Raw genomic sequence first — 12348 nt, 5'->3', positions numbered from 1 at the left:
ATAGTTAGTCCTTATATAAGTTATTACTAAGAGCGACTTAATTAAAGCTCTTATAAGGTCGCTCTAGACTAGCGCGTCCCCTAATAGGCCCTGCTAAGCTTCTCTTATCCCCTAGTTATTTATAGCGGCACGCGTTTCTAATAATTCGGTTTCTAGCTATTATTAGTATATATATATTTCTTAGAAGGTAGCTAGTAGTTAGGCGTTTGATATATCGTGCTAAGGGCTTTTATTTCTTGATGGTATTAACCTAGGGTCTAGTGTAAAGCTAATAGGTAGCTGTGAATCTATAATTAATTGAACTTAATATTATAGGTAAGTTATATATATATAGAGGCTTAATATAGTATTTAACAAGTTTAATAAAGGAGAGAGAAGAATCTTCATCTGAATCCGAAGAAAAGTAAGCGCTCCCCGGTTAAGGCTTAGTAAGCTAAGCACGGGCATAGCCCGTGCTTTACCTCTAGGGCTCGCCCCTTATAAAGGCTCCCACGTCCTCTCTATAATAGACGCTAACACTAAAATCCTCCAAGTGAATCTGAATTCAGCTGCCTATAATACGGAATCCGCGCTATAAGTGGCAATTGAGCTAGATATAGATATTATACTAGTTTAAGAGCCCTTTATTTAAAAAACTTTTCCGATTTCACGAATTCACCCATAACTTTTGCCACAACCGTCCAAATCGAACGATCGCGCCAGCATTCGAATCGTCTCTCTCTCAGCTTTCATTTGAGCCTACCCCCAGGTTTCTCACTTGGAAAATGAGTGAATGCGGCTCATCCGAAGGGTTCTCGACCCCGAAGCCGCCTCCTCCTCTCCCCTCCTCCCCCCCCGCCCTCCCACGCCACCGGTCTGCAGCGGCAGAAGACGACGATATAGTAATAGATGCCACACATACTATAACATTCAGTACAGACAAGCTAAACCGCCCTGCGTGGGACGCGGACTGGCTAAATGTCGCGTCAGACGCGTCAGTTTTTGCATACACGGCCCCTTCCGCTAGCCGTACCCACCAAAACATCAACAACCAACAATACGGTCACCCTAGCAACGCTTTTACCTTCACTACCACAAAGAAGAGGCCAGCTACACCGCTTCCTAATCCGGCCAAAAATCCAAGGTTTACTATGGATTCACCTTTAAATAAGGCTATTATAGAGGCACGTGACCTCCTAGTTAAAGCCGCGGCTGCTAAACTAGACCGCTTAAAACAGGATCAAATACTTGATTTAATTGAAATCTTCTGTAAATACCTTAAAAAAGGCTCTATTAAGAAGGTTTTAGCTATTTTAGCTAATAAGATCACGCATATAGAATCTGCTAGTTAAAAGCTAGAAGCCACCGCCTGGCAAATCGCCCTAAAACCAACTACCTGCCTGCAAGTCAACCTGAAAGGGCCTAGCGCAGCTGTCCCAGACCGCCTAAATAGGCTGAAAATCGCTCCCCAGCTGAAAACCACTTAAAATCGGATATATGTAGCCGCAGCCGAGTCTGCTAACCCCGATTCGGACTGGATTTTAGTTAATTCTGCTAAAAAGTCCTTACTGCTAAAGCTAGCTATAAAGAAGCCCCTTACCAGCCGCCGTGTGATTCTAATTAAGGATACTATAGTCTAAAACGATAATTTTTAGCCTCTCACTACCTATAATGCTCTAAATAGAGCTTTTGCTAGTAAAGGAGTAAAAGACCCTATAGTCCTTTTAGTGTCTAAGTCACTTCAGGCCAATCTAGTAGTTATAACTATAGAGGCTTACTCAGCGGACTTCCTACTTGCTAAATCCGACATCTAGATACATTTAATGCCAGGCTACACCGCCTAGAAAGATGTTACATGGCATAAAATTATTACCTATAGGATCCCCACTTCTATTTTCAACTGTCTGGAAGGCATAGAGCTAGTTAAGGACGAAATACGGACTTTTAATAAGGGTCTAACCCCTTTAGGACAGCTATACTAGATCATATTAGCCGAAAATCGCTTAAAACAGATAGCTGGATCCGTGGCAATTGCATTTGCTACGCCTAAAGAGGCTAGCGCAGCTATCCGAAATAGGCTATATATAGCTGGCATTTCTATATGATGCGAAAAACACTATATGACACGTCCCACCACCTAATGCATTAGGTGTCAAGCCTATGGACACTTATCTTACTACTGCCGCAAAGAGGCTAAGTGCTAGCTATGCGGGGAAAAACATCAGACGAAACAGCATATATGCTCTATATGTAATGCTAAGGGTAGGTGTGATCACCTGACATATAAATGCGCCAATTGCGGAGGTCTATATGCGGCTAGCTCCGCTTTATGTGAAGTCTATTAGAGCATCCACTTAAAGGCTCCCACGTCCTCTCTATAATAGACGCTAGCACTAAAATCCTCCAAGTGAATCTAAATACAGCCGCCTATAATACGGAATCCGCGCTACAAGTGGCAATTGAGCTAGATATAGATATTATACTAGTTTAAGAGCCTTTTATTATATGCGATGCAGATGAAATACAATTGATTTCCCACCCCTCATTCACCTAACTCTTCCTAAATAGGCCTAGCCTAGATATCACACCACGCATAATAGCTTATATTGCTAGGTCATACCGCCCTAGGGTCGTCCTAGCCTCGGATTCGCTAAACGATTCAGACTTCCAAGCCCTAGATGTTATAGATTAAGATCACGTGATTAATATTTATAATATTTACAATAAAAAGCACTAATTACCCGATTCGGACACCCGTACGCTAGCCTGATGCCTATAGCAGCTCTTACCGCCTCTCGATTCGGTCTTTTGCGGGGACTTTAATGCCTATAACCCGTGGTGGGACCCCCTATACGATGCATGTGACGAAGAAGGTAATACGCTAGCAGACTGGATCGACTACCACGATTTAGCCCTCTTAAATACCCCTGGTATTAGCACCTTCCATCGTCCGCATATAGCTAGGCCGATAAATATCGACCTTACGCTAGCGCATCGATCCATAGCCAATCACATTCAGGACTGGGCCATAGTGGACGATATAGGCTCAGACCATTTTAGGATCACATTTACTATTAACGGTTCCCGAATAGGACTAGCGGATCCACAAACCACCCGTTTCAATATAAAACAGGCAGATTGGACCAAATTTAGCGAAAAACTTTTCTGCCAGCTATCACCGCTCTAAAATGAGCTATAGGCCTATAGCTATATTTTAAGCTCCAATTCAAGCTTAAAAAGCTTAGAACAAATCAATATAAAACGTAGTTATAAAGTAACCCTTAACTATCTGGACGATATAGCAGAACGTTATACTAGCGCCATTTTATGCGCTGCACACAATGCGATACCCCAAATCCGGTTAGCGCCATATGCTAAGCCTTAGTGGAACGATTCACTAAAATCACTTTAACGCGATATAAATTAGGCTAGAGAGGCCTCTAAGTAAGCGTTTTCTAGCTAATCAAATAAGCGCTATACTAGCGCCTGCAATATATACTTCCAGGCTATTAAAATAGCGAAAAAGGATTACTAGAACTAGTTCTTAGAGAAAGAGGATTCTAAATCAATTTTTAAAGCCCTAGCCTATATAAAGTTAAAGCGGTTAGAGCTAGTCCCAAATCTGAAGCTTTCTGCCACCTAATTTGCAACTATATTCACTGCTAAATGCAACCTTTTCCGCTAGACGCTTTTCCCTCCACCTCCTAAAACAGCTAGCCCGAATTAGACGTCATACACCGCCTTAGAGCAATAGCAGTAGCTAAAGCTAGCACTAGACGAAGTAAAGCAAGCCTATTCTAGTGAAATCAAATCCACTAGCCCCAGCCCGGACTATATTACCCAGACCATTATTACCCACGCATATTTAGCATGCCCTTCCCAGATTTCACTCCTTTTTGAGACGCTAGTAAACACTAGCTACCATCCAAAGTGCTAGCGCCAAGCGAATTGCGCTATACTACAAAAAAACAATAAGCTAGACTATAAACAGCCTAGCGCGTATCAGCCGATTTCACTTCTAAATTGCCTAGGTAAAGTAAGTAAAAGGATCCTAGCTAAGCGACTAGCGTACTTAGCTGAAACTACACCAAATCTGCTGCATCCTAGCCAAATCAGTGGCCGACTTAAAAAGTCGGCTATAGACGTAGGCGCTATGCTAGCGGATTATGTCCATACAAATCAGCTACGAAACAAAATTACTAGTACGCTTCTACTAGATATAAAAGGGGCATACGACCATATATCTAAGAACCGGCTACTTATAATTCTTAAGGATTTAGCCTTTCCCGATTCGGTTATTAAGTGGGTCTCATCCTTTATAAGCGGGCGGTCACTTAAGCTTCTATTTAACGGATAATCAGACGAAAACCAGCCTATTTAGACCGGAATCCCACAAGGAAGCCCTATTTCGCCTATCCTTTTCTTAATCTATATACGAGGCCTATTTAGGTCACGTGCAGTTAAATTTATCTCTTATATGGATAATATCACTCTCTCTTTTGCATCGACTAGCCCCCGCAAAAACGTTAAGATACTATAGCTAGTAGCTAAAGAGCTTTTTCAGCTAGCTAGTAAAAACGCAATCCAATTTGACCTAAAAAAGTCTGAACTGATTCACTTCAGCACAGGCAAACGCGCTAAGCTAGCGTCCCTTATACTCCTAGACGGGACTTTAGTCCCCCTAAAGCAGACAGTTAAGTGGCTTGGCATTCACTTCGACGCTCTATTACAATTTAAGGAGCATATTACCATCCGCACCGCTAAGGCTAAGTCCGCATTCGGACAAATGTCTAGGCTAGCTAATAGCGAGCGAGGGTTAAGTCCCACCGCCTTTAGATAGCTATATTTAGCCTATGTAACAAGCATGTCCAACTATGCATCACCAATTTAGTGGCGAGGCCAAGCATATGCAAAAGACCACCTATAGCACCTCTAGAATTTGGCACTACGCAAAATCCTAGGCACTTTTCGGACTAGTCCAATTCAGGCCATGGAAGTTGAAGCTAGCCTCCTACTGCCCGCAATACGACTAGATACAGCCACCCGCAAATACACTTTTCGGCTAGCTAAGCTAAGTCCAGACTATCCAGTGAATCGCTAAATTGCCAAATCCAGCTACTTAGGATACGGACTTCAGACGATTGCCAGGACTATTACACCCCTGCTTAGCAGCAAAATCAAACCTATACACCACTTCCACTTTGCCCCTTAGGACCGCTCTATCCCCTAGGACACACGAATCGCCAAATTGCTAAAAGAGGAAACTGCCATGATACACCGCCGGCAAATACAGTCACAATCGCCAAATCAGGTGTCATACTACTTAGACGGGTCGCAAATGCCTAAAAGCACCGGAATTAGAGTGGGACTAGCGGGCTACAAATGCGCTAGTCGCCCTTTTATACGACTAGCCCGAAATATAGGTCCCCACCAAATCGTCTATAATGGAGAGCTAGAAGGCATTGCCCTAGCATTTAAAGATGCGACGAGACTAGGCCCAAATAGGGACATTTAGGTGTATATAGATAACCAAGCCGCCATTTATAGGCTAGCGCGGCCTTCTGATAATCCGGGCCAAATTCACCAGCTACGCGCTATTGCAGCCGCTACCAAAATAGCCCAAAACGGATCCACGCTAGCAATAGAGTGGGTCCCCAGATACTAAGACATTAATAGAAATAAAGAGGTAGACAGACTAGCCAAATTAGGGTCCAAATCACTTCCGACCACCCAGACCGCCCTAGCTGCCCACACAAGCTATACCTATATAGGCATAAAAATCAACCAAATCCGACGGCATGCATAGGCAAATGCTCTAGCTAGCAGTAAAGGCCACTACTTCAACTTTTTCAACCCACAAATTCACTCTTGAATACAGCTTCCCAAAACGGCTAGATCCACTGCTAGCGCCTTTTACTAGCTTAAGCTACGACACGGCTACTTTAGGACGTACCTAAAACGATTCAATAAAACACCCACTAATTACTACATATACAGTTATAAGCCTGAATCACTATAGCATCTTATACTACAATGCCCCGAATACAGTAAAGAACGCAAAAGACTAAAAGACAGTGTCCTATTTAGGCTTAGCCTACGCTCCCTCTTTAAGACGAAAATCAGACGCTAGCATCTACTAACCTTCTTGGGTGAAACGGGTATCAGTACCCGCAAATAGCGGCTTGAACAGGCAGAATTCGATAATAACTAAGCATATACTACGGTATACGGCTTAGAAGTCTCACCGCCCACTCCTACCAACTAAATCCATCGATTTTTCCCAACTTTAGCTTAGAATACATAAGAGCGCAATTGCAGCATAAGAAACTGCTATGCTAGCTGACCGCCTTCGCTTTCTGCCACTCCCTGATTCACTTTTCATTTATTAGTTAGTTATACGTTTTTAGGGCCCTGGGGGATTTTTATTATTATGGCGTTATTGCTTTATAGACCTAGTCCGCATTAGGCTTAGTCCCACAGATTCCAACCGGAAACATATTGACATATCTCTTGACTGTATCACTAGCCCGCGCTAGCATTAGGCTAGCGCCGTCCTACATAGTCTTAGACTCACACAGGACGTTAATGGAATAAATAAATAAATAGATTAAAAGCTTGCGATAGATAAAAAATGCAATGCAGTGCTATAGGTAATATATAACGTCCTCGGCCAAGCGGAGCATTATAAGTCGATGATAATAAGTGCTGCTTTTTCTATCCACCACAAGAGAGGGTATCTAATTATATGAACTCGCTATCTTACAATGGCTACACTCAACTATAGAATCAGCGACCGATTATTCGCGTGACCTTCTCAAAAGCCGATTCCCCGACCTTGACTTCAATTACTTCTTCAGTGACCGGACTTTGTGGCCAAAAGTCACCAAGCGCATTGGTTGTTTCAATCTCGCCTAACTTGTTCTCTTTGGGATCGATAAAGCCATCTAATTGTGTTCTTGGGACCACATCCTCAACACCGGCACCAGAGACCGATCCTGCGATGGATCCAGGGAAAGCAGAGGCTAGGACAATCTCCCCAGACTCGCCCATTCTGTATCTTGCGCCATCTTGGAGATCTCCGGTTTCCTCGAAATCGCTCTCCCCAGACAGATCTTCAAAGTCGGTCTCCGGGCGGAACAAATCAAGCTCTTCGCCCCGGTGAACGATAACTCCATTCTCCTGTCGAATGAAGTCCTCATTGTTCGTAACGCCGGCATTTCGTTTGCGAGAATGGTCGCCGTTGAAGACCAGATGCTGTAGGCCAAGATCTTCCAGATCATCGGCTGCTTCTATACCAGTTGCGATTCTGCCGAGTTCTTTCTCAAACAGCCAAGGGAATGTGATCAATGGCATGTACTTGGGTTCCATCTTCCGCTTAGGGACCTGTTGAATTCAGTGTCAGCCTGTTCCTAAAGCACGAGAGTTATAGGGACCAACTTACTTCTCTGTTGCCAACAAGTTTAGTTGTTTTACACTCAGCAAGAGCAATGTCGAGCTCCTCTTTTGTGACCTTATACATCCCAGCTACGAAGGGACCAAGAATCGAGAAGTCCTTGCCACCTGCCTTCTCAATGCAGACGGCTCGAAACTGCTCCTTGAGAGTTTCGGAGATTCGTGCCATCTCTTCTTGTACTTTGTAGTCACTGCCAACACGTGGTCTTGAAAGTACGAATGTTGTCCAGACTTCGAATTCAGTCTGGATCTCCTGTTGAGCCATGATTCGACGCATAGCAGTGTCGTATTGTGATTTTATTTGACGAGCAGTCTTTAAGAGAGCATTGTCAAATTTATATGCGGAGAGGATGCGTCTATCGAAAGGTTCCTCATACTGAGGGGAAAAGTCAACACTCTCAACCTTGTCGTAGAGTTTACCGAGGATCTTCCCCGATTTGTAAATGGCTTCTCTTGGTTTGTACTTTTTCTCCATGAAATGGGGCCACTTGCGTGGTATCAGTCGCTTTGGCATTTCCGCTGCTAGACCAGTCTTCACGTAATCAACCGCCTTCGAGTGTAACGCAGCTAACTCGAGACCTGCCATAATTAGTTGAAATAAATACGGGTAAGAATTTATAGCTTACATTTCGGGTCTTTAACTCTCTGTCCAAGAAAGTCGGCTTGTGCAAGATGTGCATGTGCAATCGTGGGTAGCGCATCGTTCTTCATGAATCGTACGAAGAACTTCATAAGGTCCGTCACTTCAACAGGGCGACTTGACTCTCGTGGAGGGGGCCCTTTGTAGTCCATTGGCTCGCAGTTCCACTCAGGGGGTCTCAAATGCTCATCCCAGATGACAAAATAGTCATCTCCGTCAAGATCGCCACCAGAGCACATGCTTGGGACATCCCGTTCGCCTTTGGAAGGAAAAACCACCACATCACGTAAATGGTACAGAGCGGGGACGTTGACGGCCTCGACGACCCTAAGATCTCCTGGATGTAGCGAGGGATTTCTGCCAACAAGACAAATGCCCTCGATCACTTTATGGCGGGTTGGATCTGCTTTGTCCGGGACCTGGATGAAGATCTGCGGTAACTCCTCCCTTGGGAAGTTTTCGCCATAAGCGACGGTTGGCTTGCTATAGCCTCTCAATGTGCCTGTCTCATCAACACACCCTAGAACAAACGCACCATTCTCTACGATAATCTTTGCCTTTTCCTTGAGGAGCTTGATAGACCATGATCTCCATAAGTGGAGCAAAGACAGTACGAAAGGGTCTCGCTCAGTCATGAAGCCGTTCCGGATCATTGTGGCGATGTTGATCGTCATCTGGTTGTCGTCGATATACCGCAGCAAGAGGCTGACGGCCAGATCATCGTCGCTCATAGCCTGTTGATAGTTTGCAAGCTGCTCCGTCATCATTCCCAAGAAGACTTGATCAGGGACCCCCAAAGAAGACAGAATGGCGATAGTTTGTCTATTTAAAGTTGCCAGAGAAAATCGAGAACATCTGATAATCTCCAGACCATTATAAGTGGCGGTGAACTTTTGCTGGCTCTTTCGAATGTGAACCTCCCTATCTTTCGCATCGGGAGAGACAACCAAGATGCCTTTGCATCCGCCAAGGCGAAACTGGAAGGCTGATGGTGCGGTATTTGAGCGCACGCCGAGCTCTGCAGCAATCATCTGTGCAAGGAACGGAGATATTTTGCCCACGCCGTCAGTAAAGCAACCTGCATTGTTCTCTATGTCAGGAATCGTGATGATATCGGGTGTCGATAGCCCATTGATAGCTCTTGTTGTTGAAAAGCATTGTCCCAGTCGCGCCGCATATTTGGCTATAACTTTAATGTGGGAGAAATTGCCCATCCAGTTGCGAATATCGTCGCAAGATAAATGGTTGGTGGGACAATAGAAGTAAGCACCGTTTTCGCGGAATTGGGAGTTACCAAACGCCAGGAACTCATAGTGACGATCACCAATTCGGATGCCGTTGAAAAGAGTCCTGTAGACGCGGGTATAAATTTCATCATTTCTTTGCTTATCAGCAGAAGAGTTGATTCGACCCTAGAGCGATTAGCATGGAGAAGACAACATGGTTTAGGAGTCAAACCTCGAGCAACTCATCTGTAAATTGTACTCGCAAGAAACGGCCTTCTTGGTTTTCTCTAGCATAGCGTCTTAAGACCCTATTCGTAGTCTCAACAGTCGGCGAACTGAAATAAATGGTGCTTGGGGTGATTGTAGCTTTGCGTGCATAGGCACAGTAGTGGGGAATCTCGGTTTTTGGAGAGAATGCGAGTGTTTCATGGTCCTCAAAGATTGACATTGGGTCATAGATCCGCTTGTCTTGCTCGGCAATATACTCGAGGATGTTGCGAGCCTTTATCGGATCCGTCGAGGTTATTTCAGCTAGCTTCGTGATGAATTCCCTGGAGATATTGTATTCATTGAGAATATCGCGAGATATGCAAACTTCTAATTGGTAGCGGACTTCAAATGGAAGGAATATTGTACTTCCGTTTGCATCCAGATTCCGCATATCAGCCGCACCGTGTTCAGACTTCGGTGGATCAATAACAGACCATAACTCAGCAGGATACGCTTCTAGCCTATTGATTTGACCACGAGTAACGACTTCAATGTTGTAGTCCTGTAGTGCCTGTTTCATCTCATTGATCCTAGCAGTTGGGTTCTGGGCTGTTTGAAAGACGAAAAGATATGTAGTCCAGCGACCTGACTGGTTAGTAAATTATGTAAGAGGAGTAGGGTGGGCAATTACCTATGTCGATGACGGGTCTCTCTTTATGCAGAGCAATGACGGCATTCTGAAGACGGTAAGGATCATAGACGATATCTGTTTGTCTGTACCACGTGTCCCAGTCCGTCCATCTGAGAGTCTCAGCAGAATGGCATGATTCCTCGTCTTCTCGCTTTCGGTGATATTGGGGTGGGGACTCAAGCGACATCTGAAGCCCAAAGCAGCGATTGTTGAAGTTGATTTGGCTGATAGTCTTCAACTGGTCAAAAGGTATTTCGAACATGTAATTGTTCGCTCTCTTGAATTCGTTTACCGCAGAATCACTAACAAAGCTAGCAACTCCTTGAGATCTTGGATCTTCGAAGCTGACTTTGAACTCTGCTGTGATTTTCTTGCGAACGAGGTCCACTGTAAACTTTAGGTCTGCAGGTGTGGACGGCTCGATGCTCTGAAGAGGCATCATGGATTCCCGATCCACCATGATACCGATGTGCAGAGAGGACGGCCGCAGAGCCATCTTTGGCTCGTAAGAGATATGAGGTCTAATCGGGCTATGGACGCGGTGGGTGCGAGGACTTCGATCCTCCCAGAGCGCCACGAAGACATTGTAGTGAACAGAGCCATCTGCTGCTTGCATCTGGTATCTGCATGGATGGAGTTGTGAACCCCAGAACTCCGATTTGGGCGGCGGAGAGAATTTAATTTTTGCGGTCCCCTCACGCTGGCCATCCCTTCCCTCGAAAATATCAATGCATACGATACGCCCAGCTGCTTTGAAATTCCTTAACAAGTTCCAAGTACTTTCAGACTCATGGAGCCCCCTGACTTTGATAGAGAGATCTGGGGCGTTCCTCCACTCGCCAAGCTTATTACGCCTTGGTATCATATTTTGCATAATGAATGTTCCACAACCGCTGGAACAAACACACTACTGTAGATGTAGTTAGTATGCGGGAAACAGCAAAGAGGGTATTGTGTGGTAGCCAGAGTGGTGGTTTTGTGAGATTGAAGTGGAGGCAGAATGGAGGTGGTGGTGAGGGTTGGGTGAGGGTGAGGGTGAGGGTGAAGGTGGAGGTGGAGTGAAGGGCGGTTGCACAGAGTCTGTCAATGGAGAAGTAATGAAGTGAATTGTGAGAGTGAATTCAAAGAAGTAGAGGAAGACAATATGGGCAAAAGCAGACTACCTATGTATGTAGGTAGGTAGGCAGCCGTGGTATGGTATGATTGCTTCTTGACTTTGCTTCCAAAGGACAGAGACAGCGCGGTTGACACTCCGAAGTGGGAGAAGGAGATGTTTGCAATGTTTTACCTGCCGGGAAGATACATTGAATAATCAATCAAGTGAAAATGCGCGGATTGAAGTGAAGCTCGTTGACGTTTGAGATTAAATTTGAATTATTATCCTTGGCGTCGAGACCTTGATAGAATACTTATAGTTGAGATTGTTGGCGTTCGCGCTTGAAATCTTAGTTCTTATCGCAAAATCACGTGCTATAAGATATGTGAAGACGCATGGACATACCTAGGGGGTCAGGCGAGGTACAGGTCTCAAGTTCTCTTCTCTTCAACATTAATTCTCCACTTCTTCAACTCTTTCTCGCAGCATGATTTGTGCTTGTACTCTGAACCATATCTCGGTTTTCTAACTATGTTTTCAATTTTCAACTAAAGCAAACTATGCATCTCCTTGGCTTAACGAGTACAAGTAATTACTAGAGATTACTGGCACACCAAGATCATACATGGAGAATCGTTCAATAATGGATGGGCCTTTAACTACGAGTATGGTATCGACCTACATGGGTTTATCATCCCTTCGTCTCGGTATAACACCCTGTTGCGCAAATATACAACTTAGGATAGCTTCTTATGTAAACCAGGGTTCATAGTTAAAACTGTCACATGGAGTAAGTCCGCCCTCAATAATTACTACAGTCCTGCCTGAATTATCAGCGTGGAGACCAAACCTGTGGGGTCTCCGCCGTGCCGTATTCAAAGAGATCGATGTCATAAGTCTATGGTAATTAGGCTCGAGGCCCTGGAGTGGGGGTCAGCACGCCCAAGAGAGATTTCCTTCCCTGTATCGGTATTTCATCCCACCAATGTTGATGTGCTCTTGAGCTTCACCGTTAGGACACCCCACTAAAACTCTCCGAATGTCCCACGTTATA

General features: G+C 44.7%; 3 protein-coding genes and 1 pseudogene across 3 annotated transcripts; 3 read left to right on the top strand and 1 right to left on the bottom strand.

Moving 5' to 3' along the window:
* Positions 1-1859: 1859 nt before the first annotated feature.
* LHYA1_G002146 (uncharacterized protein) lies at positions 1860-2084 on the top strand (the record flags this gene model as incomplete). The annotated part of the gene is made up of 2 exons (XM_031147123.1): positions 1860-1932; positions 1972-2084. Coding segments are annotated over 2 exons (186 nt in total), but the record flags the coding sequence as incomplete, so codon positions are not given.
* Positions 2085-2139: 55 nt separating this feature from the next.
* LHYA1_G002145 (uncharacterized protein) lies at positions 2140-3166 on the top strand (the record flags this gene model as incomplete). The annotated part of the gene is made up of 4 exons (XM_031147122.1): positions 2140-2241; positions 2364-2386; positions 2548-2659; positions 2759-3166. 4 exons carry the CDS (start codon positions 2140-2142, stop codon positions 3164-3166), a joined length of 645 nt encoding a protein of 214 aa, XP_031007617.1.
* A 154-nt stretch (positions 3167-3320) lies between these two features.
* PO11 (Similar to Retrovirus-related Pol polyprotein from type-1 retrotransposable element R1 (Fragment)(Bradysia coprophila)(db_xref=InterPro:IPR000477,PFAM:PF00078)) lies at positions 3321-4819 on the top strand (annotated as a pseudogene).
* Positions 4820-6765: 1946 nt separating this feature from the next.
* Positions 6766-11072, bottom strand: rdp1 (RNA-dependent RNA polymerase; the record flags this gene model as incomplete). The annotated part of the gene is made up of 5 exons (XM_031147121.1): positions 6766-7362; positions 7421-8010; positions 8058-9483; positions 9530-10152; positions 10199-11072. The coding sequence occupies 5 exons, from the start codon at positions 11070-11072 to the stop codon at positions 6766-6768; spliced, it is 4110 nt and encodes a 1369-aa protein (XP_031007618.1).
* Between the last annotated feature and the right edge of the window lie 1276 nt (positions 11073-12348).

This window comes from Lachnellula hyalina (genome assembly GCF_007821495.1).
Source record: "Lachnellula hyalina strain CBS 185.66 chromosome Unknown contig00025, whole genome shotgun sequence".
In the NCBI taxonomy this organism is placed as follows: domain Eukaryota; kingdom Fungi; phylum Ascomycota; class Leotiomycetes; order Helotiales; family Lachnaceae; genus Lachnellula; species Lachnellula hyalina.
This window is presented reverse-complemented; position numbering and strand designations above follow the sequence as displayed.